Genomic DNA, 14,580 nt, shown 5'->3' on the forward strand with positions numbered 1-14,580 from the left:
TTTAGTGTTTTTATTGTGCTAGCCCAGTGAGATACTGTGCCGCAGTTTAACATGGATACCCCACTCAGACACAAGTGTACCGACTCGTTCTTATTGTATCCCCTTAATGCCGAGCGCCAGGCAGGGTAACAACAAGTACCATCTTTTACGTCTTTTGGTATGACGTGGCCGGGGATCGAACCCCGGACCTTCCGCTCTCCGGGCGGACGCTCTATCCTTTAGACCACGGAGGCGGTCGTCAAGGCAAACGAGTGGTTAATAACACAAGCAACAAGCCACGCAGTTGTGGTACGTTATCCAAAACCACGCCGCACATTGTGTCCATTTTATAAGGCATTTTCAACAAACAAAAACACTTGGGACAAAATATGTCCCGAAATCCCGGCGGGCAGCTAATCTGAATTCGAAACCAGCGTAGGGTGCTCGTTGCAATAAGAATCACAATAACGACGTTGACGTACCTGCTTCAGCAACGTCGGTGACGTTGGCCCCGATGGTTTTTGCCATTCCACCAAAAGTAGTGAATATGACAAAACCTGCTATAATGCTTGTCACTAGGTCCATGACACTTATAAGTAACGCGTCGCTGGGAAGAAAGAAAATCAATCACAGAATGCGCAATAATATTGACAACAACGAGGAAAATAATGTGAAATATACATCTACAGCAATTATTTAACGAAAAGACATATAACTGTATAAAAGAAACTATATACAGTAAACTACGGTTATAACGAACTCAACGGGACCACTAATTTTAGTTCGTTATAACCGTAGTTCGGTATAAGCATATTACAGCATAACTACAGCAAATAGTAGGGACAAAAATGTAAGTTCGTTATATCCGTCAGTTCGTTATAAGTGTGTTCGTTATAAACGTAGTTTACTGTACTTGAAAATTCACACGTCACTCTGCTCAACTTGTTAGTTGCCCTTTACGACAAGCATGGGTTGCTGAAAAAACAATTCTAACCGGGATCTTCATAGGAGAAATTTTCGTTTATCATAAATACGCCAACTTTTTGAAGCGGACAGGTATCAGGGTATGAATTATTGAAATTTCACCCACCCATACACGTTGTTATTGAACTTGTTGTAACTGCCAAACATGAGGATCCCACCAAAGGACACCGACAGCGAGAAGAACATCTGTCCTGCAGCGGCAACCCACACCTGGAGATACACAGTGTGAGGGAGGGGGGTAAAATACTGCTATAAGGCGAGGTGAGGTGAGGTGAGGTGAGGTGAAATTGGGTTTAACGTCGCGTCCAAGATTATTGCACTTATATAGCGACGTGCATGCACGTGTGTGTGTTTGTGTGGCTGCTTGTACTAGTCCGGACTGATGCCGATTTATAGTGCTAGCTCACTGAGATACCATGCCGCAGTTTAACATGAATAACCCACTCAGGCCTAGTATACTGACTCCGAGCCGACCAGTCCTTGTTTAAACCCCTTATTGCCGAGCGCCAGACAGGGTAACAACAAGTACCATCTTTTAACGTCTTTTGTTATGACGCGGCCGAGGATCGAACCCCGGACCTTCCCTTCTGGGCGGACGCTCTATACTGCTATAAGGAGTATTACTGTTATGTTATTGTATGTCAGCACTGTACCCGTGCTTGTTGGTTTCACCGAAGTGGTAAACGTCTGAGACTTGCATCACTCAATCACTCACTTTCCTCCCACATTAAGCTGACACGCCGCGTTATAACTGGAATACTGTTAAAAGCGGCGTTAAACCCAACTCACTCACTCACTCACTTGATGTGTGAGAAAAGTGGGTGTTCGTTGTTTACCACTTTGGTGATACCCATGAGCGCGAGTGGGGGTTTGAAAAGCATTTTAGCCACAAACTCAATACCTTACGATGTTTCAAAGCAGCAATTTTTGTTACGGGTTGCAGAACTCACCTCTATATCAAGCAGCTTTGACCACTCTGGTATAATGAAAAACTTGACCCCGTCAATGGCACCATCGAGTAACGCCCCTCGCACCAACAGGATGAGTAAAACTATATAGGGGAAAGTAGCTGTGAAATATACAACCTGAAATATACAACATGGGACTCATATTGTTATCAGAAAGAGAATGGCATGGTGATATGAATGGTATAAGAAAAGGTAGCTGTAAAATATACAACCTGAAATATACAACATGGGACTCATATTGTTATCAGGGGGAGAATGGCATGGTAATATGAATGGTATAAGAAAAGGTAGCTGTGAAATATACAACCTGAAATACACAACATGTGACACATACTGTTATCAGATAGAGAATGGCATGGTAATATGAGTGATATATGAGATATATATTTAATTGGGGAAATACGTATTATGATGAATGAAAATATGCAGGTAAGTGACATCCAACATTCGTAATAATAGCATATCAGATAGTGTTTGTTTGTTTGTTTGTTTGTTTGATTGTTTGAATGTTGTTTAGCAATATTCAAGCTGTATGACGACGGTCTGAAAATCAAAGAGTATGGACCAGACAATCCAGTGATTGATATCATGAGCATCGATTCATGCAATTGAGATACGATTATCAGATAGTGAACAATAAATTGGATAATGCTGCAGTCAACAACATTGCAACCATATCAAAGCAGCAACCATCAGTCACCAAGCTGACAACGCGATTCACTTTAGTCAGCTCTAACGACAAGAATGAAGTTACGTAGGACCTCCTCCCTTCCTTGAAGAACCGGATAGAATTGGGCTTCTGTAACCCATGCTTGTCGTAAGAGGCCACAAGAGGTCGGATGGCCAGACTCCTGACTTGGTTGATGCATGTCATCCTATCCCAACTGCGTAGCTCCATACTGCTCATGGTGTCAATCAGTGGTTCAGGTCCAGACTCGATTCCAGACAGCCGTCATATAGCTGGAATATTGCTGAGTGCGGCGTTAAACAGCAAACAAACAAACAAACAAATAATACTCTGGGGACCATTTTCCGGTGTACACACGGATCCTGGTTACGAATGGTCACCCGGATCATTGGCCATAACCAGCCGCCATTATCCGCCTGATCCCATCCCACATCAAGTGCTTGGAAGCCCGAGCGAGATCACTTAAATAGTTCTGTCCCCAACTGGCTATATTAACTTTTGCAGATTGGAGCTCACCTTGCCTGAGGACTTAACACCTTTTATAAGGCAGAGTACGACTACTATCCATGACAGCAGTAGACAGAGTGACAGCTTCCATAACGGCGCTCCCATGTTCTCAGGTTCGAGCCCGGCGGACCGTTGAATCACCTCCTCGCTGTAGAGAGAAACATTTATATCTGATGGCAAGAAACAAGTACATCTGATGGCAAGAAACAAGTACATCTGATGGCCAGAAACAAGTACATCTGATGGCCAGAAACAAGTACATCTGATGGCAAGAAACAAGTACATCTGATGGCAAGAAACAAGTACATCTGATGGCAAGAAACAAGTACATCTGATGGCAAGAAACAACAAGTGCAAAAGTGAGCGTGGTTCACTAATATCCCCGACCCGCCTCGTGTGTCAGTAGTTGCAAATTAAATAGCTAGGATAGGGTTAGCCTTAGGGTTTGAAAAATTGATAAAAAATGGAAAATTAATAAAAACATTTTGTCGGGGGTATAACACGCTTGTGAATGACTGAGTGAGTGAGTTGTTTTTAAAGCCGCTTTTAACAGTATTCCAGTTACAACACAGCGTGATGCTTAATATTGGGGGAAAGCCCGAAGTGATGCAGGTCTCAGACGTTTACCATTTCGGTGAAACCAACGAGCATGGGTATGGTGCTGACAAACCTAGAAATATAATCGGGGCGAACCGTGATTCGAACCCACAATCATAGGTTCCTAGCCTCCCCAAGGGACGCAACTCTGCACAGTGAATCGCGGCGCCTTAGACGACTGGGCCACCAATGGCCCCAGAAGCTTATGAAGAGACCGGGGTCTTGAGTAAGGGACACAACTCTGTGAAGCCTGTTCTCGGTTCTTCTCAATCCCATATATCACCAAGGCAAGCATTTGAAACAAATCAGGTTGGAACCACTTTCGCTCACAAACAAAACTTGACAATAGGCTGTATTATTATGTAATTACTCCATGGTTTGTACTCAAAATTGTATGCCTAATTTCTAATACATACAATAGGCTGTTTTCATGATGGGGCTGTCACACTGAACGACCTTTATGCAGCAGGATCTGGCGATACCTCGGTTATATGTGAGGTGAAATGGGGGTTATTGCACTTATATAGCGACGTGTGTGTGTGTTTGTGTGTGTGTGTGTTTGTGTGACTGCTTGTACTGGTTGATGCGGTTTTATAGTGCTAGCTCACTGAGATACCATGCCACAATTTAACATGAATACCCTACTCAAACACAGTAAACTGTCTCCGAGCCGACCAGTCCTTGTTTTAACCCCTTAATGCCAAGCGCCAGACAGGGTAACAACAAGTACCATCTTTTAACGTCTTTTGGTATGACGCGGCCGGGGATCGAACCCCGGACCTTCCGTCCTCCGGGCGGACGCTCTACCACTAGACCACAGAGTTGGTCACCTCGGTTGAAAACAATGAAACTATGAAGTACTGTTACCACAGGCGTTGCCCAAGCTATTACGAACATGAAGGTGGCGGAAAAGGCCGACTACATACGAGTGAACCCAAATGGACTGTTCCCTGTTGTATTGACCTTTTCTCCAATTCATAAGTGTTACCCTTTGTTACCCAGTTGTTCCTGTGATTCTTCAAGACATGGGCAAAACACTTGAAATTGTTATCAAATGTGCATTTGAAGTCATTTAACGAGAACTAGCCTTTGCATTTTGTGGACAAGTGACAACGGCTGTTTTGGTTTGAATGTGGTTTAATGCCGCACTCAGAAATATTCGAGCTGTATGACGGCGGTCTGTAAATAATCGAGTCTGGACCGGACAAACTGGTGATTCATATCACGAGCAACGCTTCGCACCCTCGGTCTATGATGACCAAGTCACCAAGCTTGACCATCCGAAACATAACATGGCCATTTTCGACTAACTAGTATGTGATGATGGGGACTTTGTCTGACCCTATCAACATTAAATATACAGGCAAGGTAAAAATGTGTCTGAGGAGAAACAGACAAAGACAGTTTTTAAGCTTAGGTTTCTCTTGAAATTCGAAATCTTTGCCCTTTTCACTCATTTTCTAGCCATACTTAAGTACTCGCTAATATATCTAAACCTGCAAGCGTTAGAAAGAAAAAAAGGCTTGCGGTATGTCATTTGCACATTTCAAGTATTCATCATTATTAACAATAGTTAAGGTAACCACAGAATTTGACATTTACAGTGGACCCAAAGTGTCTTTATCTTGTCATACATTCTATTGGTCAGTGACGGGTTGATAAATGTCCATGTACCTGCTACAGCGGGGGACAACTGGAACATAATATAGACCTCGTAGTCATGGTGACAGACATTTTTTACCGATGGCTGTTATCTCTGCAATTTAAGCTCCTCAGCGAAACGGCATCGTGTAAAGTATAATAACATTGCTTGTAGTCGATGTACGTGATGCACAGCGCCTAAACATTGATGCACAACTGCTGTCTGGCAATAGGGCGACATTCAAACGCTTCGCATTTCAATCTCCGTTTCTTGTCAAGTTGTGGTCAATGATAAACATGGCGGTAACACAGAGGGTTCGTCAAAGCCTACAACTTAATATTTGCAATCATTTGACATTACTTACTTGAAGAAAAACTCAGCTGACGACTTTGGCAAGCCTGTGTACGTGAGGTTCGTACAGTTGACAGTCAGCAAGCTGTCAATGGTTTCATTTTTGGTGCAGGCGCACTCGGACATCATCTCATTTATTGTAGCGTTCAAGGTACAAAATGGCGGCGCCTTTCTCCTCTGTTCCACGCATCCCAATGCGATCCATTCCTGAAAACCATTTTGAGTGTGTGAGTGAGTGAGTGAATACGCCGCTTTGAGCAATATTGCAGCCATATCACGGTTGGTTGGTTGGTTGTTGGTTGGTTTGTTGTTTAACGCCGTAATCGGCAATATTCCAGCTATAGGACGGCGGTCTGTAATAAATCGAGTCTGGATCAGACAATCCAGTGACTAATATCATGAGCATCGATCCACGCCATTGGGATCGATGACATGCTTCAACCAAGTCAGCGAGCCTGACCACCCGATCCCGCCAGTCGACTCTTACGACAAGCATTGTCGCCTGCTTCTGCTATCAAACTGACACAGTAAATGTGATGTATATTCTGAACAAATATGAAAAAATATATACTGGAATTCCAGATCAGCTGTTAACTAACCAACATGAACCAACACAATTGAAGTAAAAATTGAACCTGTTTTTATTTTTTTAAACTTGAAAACACAACGAATTAAGACGAATCGTGAGAACAAACAAAAATATATTTGAAATTGGACATTTATTTGGATTTTTTGGGTTACCGACCTGAATTTTTGGGGCAAATGTATAAAAATAGTAAGAAAGGAAGTCAGGCTTCATATTGAAGGGATATTACTACGATATACATATTCGTTAATCCAGACAGTTGCGTAACTCACCTCTTTACACTTCGTCCATGGCAGCACGGCCTGCATGGAGGAGAAGAAGTAAAAGAGGGTGTAGGCCATGATGACGTTGTAGTAGATGGCGACGTCGAGGGAGATGATCACCATGGCGATACCAATACCTGCAACATGATTGGACCTTAGTTATCACCGCGTTGGAATAGGTGGAACACGAAAGTTAACTGATGATAGGCTAGGCCTGAACAATTGATTATTTGGTCCACTGAAGAGCTGATATGTTTTTATTCTGAAAGGTGTGCATCCTTTTAAGTAGATTTTACGATGAGACTCAATTTACCATATTTAGCTGCACAAATACCCAATGAACAAAGTCTTCATGTGAAGGTAAACATGAACACATCTATTCATAAGTGCATTGTCAAGTAATTTAATACAGAATTGACTTTCATTTTGTGTTGGTTCATTGGAGTATGAACCTTCATAGAGTGAGGGCCAAACTGTATGAACGCCGGAGCTTGCAGATCGGATTTTTTAAACAAAATATAAACAGAATTCTAAAATCAAATCAATTTAAGATCCTTGGTGCCTATTAACAAAGATGATTCTCTCACCCTTAGCGCTGGGGTTCATCTCCCAGACGCCTGTGGGTCCTTTCCCCGAGAACTGCCCCATGACCAGCTCCATGAAGTACATGGGTTTCCCTATCAGCAGCTGCAGGACCAGATAGGCGATCAGGAAGGCGGCTAAAACAAAGGAGGAGAGAGTGAGTGATTGGTGTATAACGTTGCTTTGGTTGGTTGGTTGGTTGGTTGTTTAACGCCGCACTCGGCAATATTCCAGGTATATGACGGCGGTCTGTAAATAATCGAGTCTGGACCAGACAATCCGGTGAGTGACATCATGAGCATCATCGATCCACGCGATTGGGAAACGATGCATCAACCAGCGAGCCTGACCACCCGATCCCTTTAGTCACCTTTTACGACAAGCATGGGTTGCTGAAGATCTATTCTAACCCGGAATCTTCACGGGTCCCGGGACATCGGAATGTCGAAGATAATTATTTCTCAGACGCCAAGGGGCGGATACATAGCCTTTTGGTTGAAGCGTTCACTCGTCACGCGGAAGACCTAGTTTCGATTCCCCACATGGGTACAATGTGTCAAGCCTATTTCTGGTGTTCCCCGCCGTGATATTGCTGGAATATTGCTAGAAGTGACGTAATGGGGCCTGTACACAGGATTGCGACCTTCGTGCCTCCCGTGTGCGACCATAAAATTTGCCAGGTCGTCGTTGGAGGCTTAAAGGAGGCAGACTGGTTGCCTAGGTCGTTCCAAGGTGGTACACAGGATTTTCAGACATCGCCATGGACGCCATGGTCGCCGTGAATTTTTGAACATGAGGAGATTGGTTGTTCAAAGGTGGCTCAAAGGAGGCAGAAGGGAGGCACAAGCATTGCCGTTGTTGCAGAATGAAGGCACAGTGGTCGCCCAATTGCCGCCAGGTAATTTTTCCCGTCAATCTGGGTGATGCTTCTGCCCCCCTTGTGCCTCCTTTGGGCGACCAACAGCGTGCATTGAACGATGACTGTGGTGACCGCCGTGCCTCAATTCGGCGAGCACGGCAACCCTTGAGACACCATGGCAATGCTTCTGCCTTTTTTCTGCCTCCTTTGAGCTACATGTAATGCCTCCTCAGCCTGCCTATAAATAGAGGGCTTGTATCTGCAGTGTTTCATTGGGATTGCAGACGCTGAACAACTCGAGCAGTTACTCTGAACAACTGCTGGAGCAGTTACATAGAAACATGATTTTCTGGGTTTAGGTTGGTTGGTTGGTTGGTTGGTTGGTTGGTTGGTTTGTTGTTTAACGCCGCACTCAGCAATATTCGAGCTATCTGGAGGCGGTCTGTAAATAATCGAGTCTGGACCAGACAATCCAGTGATTGATATCATGAGCATCGATCCACGCAATTGGGATCGATGACATGCATCAACCAAGTCAGCGAGCCTGACCACCCGATCCCGTTAGTCGCCTTTTACGACAAGCAGAGTCACCTTTTACGGCAAGCATGGGATGCTGAAGACCTATTCTACCCCGGATATTCACGGGTCTGGGTTAAGGAGACCATTGAACGTCCTTGCCAGTTTTTGATCGCTCAAAGGTGGCACAAAGGTCACAGCCCTGTGTAAAGGGGGCTTTAAACTATACACACTCACTCACTCTCCGACGACAATGGTAACATCAGACTCACCCCCGCCATTTTTGTAAGCCAGGTAGGGGAACCTCCAGACGTTGCCCAGCCCAACCGACAGTCCGATACAGGACAGAACGAACTCCGCCTTGCTGCCCCATTGACCCCTCTCCTCCACGTCTGGTGCCGTCTGGTTCCGTTCATCATTGTGACTCTGGTAGGCGTCCGCTGACCGGGCGCTCACATCCTGAAAAGTAAGGAATCTTTGAATTATGGTTGCCTTTATAAATGGGCGGGGTTAGTGTGAGTGAATGTTGTATAGAGCCGCATCCAGAACCATTTAAGCTACAAATATATCACAGCTACCTCTTAATAAAGAGGGGCGGTCGGGTAGCCTAGTGGTTAAAGCGTTCGCTCGTCACGCCGAGGACCCGGGTTCGATTCCCGACATGGGTACAATGTGTGAAGCCCATTTCTGGTGTCCCCCGCCGTAGTGAGTGAATGTGGTTTTACGCCGCTTTTAGCAATATTCCAGCAATATCACATACGATGCCTAATACTGCAGGAATGTGTCTGTATGGTTGAGGGTACATCCAATAGAAGGGGCGGTCGGGTAGCCTAGTGGTTAAAGCGATCTCTCGTCACGCCGAGGACCCGGGTTCGATTCCCGACATGGGTACAATGTGTGAAGCCCATTTCTGGTGTCCCCCGCCGTGATATTGCTGGAATATTGCTAAAAGCGGCGTAAAACCATACCCAGCAACTCACTCTTAATAACGAGTCAACGAAATCCAGTGGCTGATAGTATAACCAACGACCAACGTCATCGGGGCATAATGACACCCATGCTTGACCACCCGATCCACTCGGGTATATCGTTATTCCGGACACTGCGCTAACCGGAGAATTACTGTTTTCAACGTCAACGCGCATACCAATAACTCGGGGGCGTTGATTCTTCACCCGGGGGCACGGGTGGCCCAGCCGTCTAAGGCGCCGAGATTCGCTGTGCAGAATTGCGTCCCTTGGGTACGCCAGAAACCTATGATTGTGGGTTCGAATCCAGGTTCTCCCCGATTATGTTTCAAGGTTTGTCAGCACCATACCCGTGCTCGTTGGTTTCACCGAAGTGGTAAACGTCCGAGACCTGCATCAATTCGGGCTTTCCTCCCACATTAAGCTGACACGCCGCGATATAACTCGAATACTGTTAAAAGCGGCGTTAAACCCAACTCACTCACTCACTTCACCCAGACATGCTAATGTGGAAGATTTTAGTGGAACAGATATCAGCTTGATTAACGGGGCGTAAATGTATACCTGGAACATACTTCCATCGTGAATGACCTCTCACGTAGCAAAAAATATAATCATTAAGGTCACAGTTCATAAACAGACAATATAAAACGTCAACGCCAGAGAATTATTAGTTTCGATATTCTGCCGAAACAGATTCCATTGGGAGTTAAAGGCAACTTCGCCATGAAAATTTATAGGAATGTATTACTGAAAATCAGTGATGACAACAGGTGACATTCCTGTTGTATCTGCAGGGGGTGGACGGCGCCATTGTTATTGGTTTATTGGGCAAGGTCTTCAACGTATTTGTATTTGTGAGAACACTTCTTTTGGTGAGGTGAGGTGAAATGGGGTTTAACGTCGCGTCCAAGATTATTGCACTTATATAGCGACGTGCATGCACGTGTGTGTGTTTGTGTGGCTGCTTGTACTAGTCCGGACTGATGCCGATTTATAGTGCTAGCTCACTGAGATACCATGCTGCAGTTTAACATGAATACCCCACTCAGACACAGTATACTGACTCTGAGCCGACCAGTCCTTGTTTTAGCCGCTTCATGCCGAGCGCCAGACAGGGTAACAACAAGTACCATCTTTTAACGTCTTTTGGTATGACGCGGCTGGGGATCGAACCCCGGACCTTCCGCTCTCCGGGCGGACGCTCTACCATTAGACCACGGAGGCGGTCCTTCTTTAGGTAATAACACGTGTTTGGATAAGTGAGGTTGTATGACATTTTGGCAATAGTCCACAATTCATGACACGGCTTTCCAAGGAAGGGCGTCACACAATGTTTAAATGTGATAATAAAATCTTAGCCACTCCCGTGAGGAACGAAGTCTTTTACCACTAGGCTACCTGATGTTGACACTAACATGGTAAAAATAAATAAATAAAAAAACTATAAAAGTGACAACTGGTTTTGCGCATAGGCGACGGCAGAGAGCTGCATGGTCCAGACACTAGTGTTTTTTGTGTTCTGTTCTGTTTTGTTTTGTTTTGTTTTGTTTGTTACAAACATGAGAAACATGCATTTAGGGATGCTCTTAGTTTGCTTGTTTGTTGTTTAACGCCGCACTCAGCAATATTCCAAACTTTATGACGGCGGTCTGTAAATAATCGAGTCTAGGCCAGACAGTCCAGTGATTGACATCATAAGCATCGATCCACGCAATCGGGGCACGATGACATGCATCAACCAAGTCAGCGAGCCTGACCACCCGATCCCGTTAGTCGCCTCTTACGACAAGCAAAGTCGCCTTCCACGTTAAGCAAGAGTTGCTGTAGACCTATTCTACCCCGGATGTTCACGGGTGAACGGAAAATGACAAGGAAAGTTCGAGTATGACTTGATAAGACAATTTTTAAAATGCATCGGCAATTGTCAATACCAGTGATAAGAAAACAAATGCACATAAACATATTTGTTAAAAATGTCGTTTTAATCCTTCTTCTTTCTACAAACACAAACAAGGCCTCACTTGATGTAATGCCGTATTTTTACTGGTTTTGCACTCTGTCCAAGGTTACGCTGTTTTCATAAACACTTCAAACTTTAGAGCACACAAACCTAAATCCAAAACGAAAATGAAAAAACCCCAAAACCTTATCAAACACGAGATACAAAACGCAAATAGGACATGAGACGTCACGGTGTATGCGGCACATTGTTACAGCACAAAGTAACATATTGAGACATTTAAAGGGACTCGCATGACTGGCGTTATGAAACACGTCTATTGAAACACAACACCCCTCAGAAGGTCTGAGCATTCAGTGACGCTTCCATTATGCGTCAGTGCTTTAAAGTACTCATCAGGGCTGCACTCACAAAGCTATCTTAGCGCTAATACCCTCGTCCTTGCGTAACTCCCATATTGCACCATAGCAAGTGGGGAGGCCTTCTTTGCTCGTTCAATCTCCACATTCGTACAATTTGTGAAGCCCATTCTTGGGTACCCTGCCGTGTTACGCAAAGAATACTGCTAAAAGCGGCGTAAAATACAAATCACTTATTCACTCACCTAAAGCCTTAACTGAGTTATGCTAAACTCGTTTTGTGGAACGGGGCCCCGGAATATCAAAATTGTTCACATGTTTTGCCCATTGGTCATGCGTATTCACTCAAAAAGACGAAGCCGCCTTTGTGATACAAAGAGACGTCATCCCGATAATGTATTCATATGTCAATTGCACATTCAAATATCACGTGCTGCATGAACTGCACGTGCAGCACATATGATAAAACATAACTCGAGACGCGTAAAATCCCATGTACTCCGAGTGATCCTGCTACAAGAGTTTATCCTACCGACATGTGTTAATATGACATTGTAAAATAAATCAAATAAATTCCAAATTGATAGAAAAGAGCTGCTTGATTGAGCTGGGGTTAACTTGTGCTATGTCACGTGACTTCCACTGACTCGGGAAAAGCGTGCGGCTTTTTGCTTTGAAGCGGGATTTTAAGGCTTTCTCCTGCCTCTCAGAAAAACACATGCAGTCTGCAGTGCTCGATTTATCCCCCCTCCCCCGCTGAGAAATGTATGACCCTTCAAGGCCGGTAACGCGACATTTTATCAAGATCACGTGGACCAATCAGATCTCATCATTCTGACATTGAAGTGTGATAATTATTATCATGGTGTGTTCAGTACATTTATCGGGGAATTAATATAAATCACTGATCGAATGACGAGCTTTTATTGGACGAGCGGCTTTAGAAGCGCGGTAGATAACAATTACCGTATATTCATATTTCTCTTACCTTAAGTACAACGTCGTGGACTATGTCGAAATATCGAGAGTTGACTCTGCTTGTTAAGAGTACATTGTGGAATAACGTTTAACGTCGTTTTGAACAGAACATCGTTTTACCACGGTTTAATGTGGGAGCCATAAGTGATTTTGGAACAGAATATTTTTCGGCCACTGTTGCAAGATATATTCATTAACAATCAGTATTTGTAAACTTAATTACTTTGAGGGCCATTTGGTTGGGTTTTTTTTAATTTCAAGGTGTTATGGTGAAATTTCATGATGATAATCTAGAAATTTCAAGATAAAAAGTTGAAATTTTAAGATAATAACTCGAAGTTCAACTTAGTATCTTGAAATTTTAAGATAATAAGTTATCATCATCAAGATTAACAAGATCATTATCTTGAAATTTCATCTTAGTATGTATCTTGAAATTTTAACTTAGTATCTTGAAATTTTAACAAAACATCTTGAAATTTCAACTTTGTATCTTGAAATTTCAAGAAAAATAAAAAAATAAATAAATGGCCCTGAAAGGCCTCCGTAGTAAAATATGAATGACTGATTGAAAATATATTCATAACAAAAAGATTTGATAACATACCATCGCCATCTTCTGCCTCATAGTGACTGTCACACAGCTGTCAGCGACTGTGAGTGGCCTGTGTCAAACTGGGGACAAACCTCGCGGACAATCCCCACAGTGACGAACATGTGTTTGTCGAGTCGCGGTTAGTTTGACGAGTCGTTAAGACAGACATACCATTAATTCCTGTGCCTGTTCCTGGCTGGCGTCCTAAGTGCGATGCTTCCGTGATCTATGCAAATTTCTGTTTATTTTGGTTTAGTTTCGTAGTCTCTATTTAGCAATTGACCCATTGTAGTGTTTTGTATTTAGCAAGGACCGGAGCCGTTTAATTTCGGGGCCTACTTTGTGGTGTGCGCGAAGAGGTTTGGTTTTGAACTGTTGACATATTTTGAAGGCACGAAAAGTTATTAGCTCTTTCATTATACAATGCGTGAGTGAGTCATGTTTTTCATATCACCCCTTTCCAGTGATGTAACTAGTTGTCAAACTTTCTATCTGCATGAAAACAATCATTAACCATTGTTATTTATTGCTCCTAGTAGGGGATAGAGTCGGGATGAAGTGAGAAGAGGAGAGCCGCGAAGATCCGGGGTAGAATAGGTCTTCAGCAACCCAGGCTCAGCAACCAAGTCGACTTTGCTTGTCGTTAGATGGAGTGAGCGAGTTTGGTTTAACGCCGCTTTTAACAGTATTCCAGTTATATCGCGGCGTGTCAGCTTAATGTGGGAGGTGAATACCCCTTCCTATGCAAGAGGCGACTAACGGGATCGGGTGGTCAGGCTCGCTGACTTGGTTGATGCATGTCATCGTATCCAAATTGGCTGGATCGATGCTCATGATGTCAATCACAGGAATGTCTGGTCCAGACTCGATTATTTACAGACGGCCGTCATGTAGCTCGAATATTGACGAGTACGGCGTTAAACAACAAACAAACAAAAACATAAATGAAAACTAGACTTTGTTCATTTCAAAACATGCATCCTTGGACTTAAAACAAGGTATAATGTACACGTAGGACTAAGTTGTGTCGAAAGGCCACAATTTTTTCAGGAAGCATTTGTTTAATATTTGAACACGAGTAAGTCTTTGACTCAAGCTGACTTTCTTTTGGGATGTACATAAAATCAATACAAACATATGGTCACGGACTTAAAGTTGTAGGGTTTCTCTTGTATTTTAGCCACACGTATGTACT

General features: G+C 43.7%; 1 protein-coding gene across 1 annotated transcript in view; it reads right to left on the reverse strand.

Annotated features, from left to right (window-relative positions):
- Positions 1 to 14,580, reverse strand: part of LOC124123186 (sodium- and chloride-dependent neutral and basic amino acid transporter B(0+)-like) — a 43,221-nt gene that overhangs the window by 8,406 nt on the left and 20,235 nt on the right. The window contains exons 2-9 of the mRNA XM_046486473.2: positions 8,795 to 8,981; positions 7,153 to 7,284; positions 6,575 to 6,702; positions 5,730 to 5,923; positions 3,136 to 3,274; positions 1,914 to 2,048; positions 1,070 to 1,173; positions 462 to 586 (exon numbers count right to left, since the gene is read on the reverse strand). Coding sequence (XP_046342429.2) covers positions 462 to 586; positions 1,070 to 1,173; positions 1,914 to 2,048; positions 3,136 to 3,274; positions 5,730 to 5,923; positions 6,575 to 6,702; positions 7,153 to 7,284; positions 8,795 to 8,981 — 1,144 coding nt within the window. The remainder of the gene's footprint in view (positions 1 to 461; positions 587 to 1,069; positions 1,174 to 1,913; positions 2,049 to 3,135; positions 3,275 to 5,729; positions 5,924 to 6,574; positions 6,703 to 7,152; positions 7,285 to 8,794; positions 8,982 to 14,580) is intronic.

The sequence above is a fragment of the Haliotis rufescens genome, unplaced genomic scaffold (genome assembly GCF_023055435.1).
Source record: "Haliotis rufescens isolate VD_foot unplaced genomic scaffold, xgHalRufe1.0.p SCAF_13, whole genome shotgun sequence".
NCBI lineage: Eukaryota > Metazoa > Mollusca > Gastropoda > Lepetellida > Haliotidae > Haliotis > Haliotis rufescens.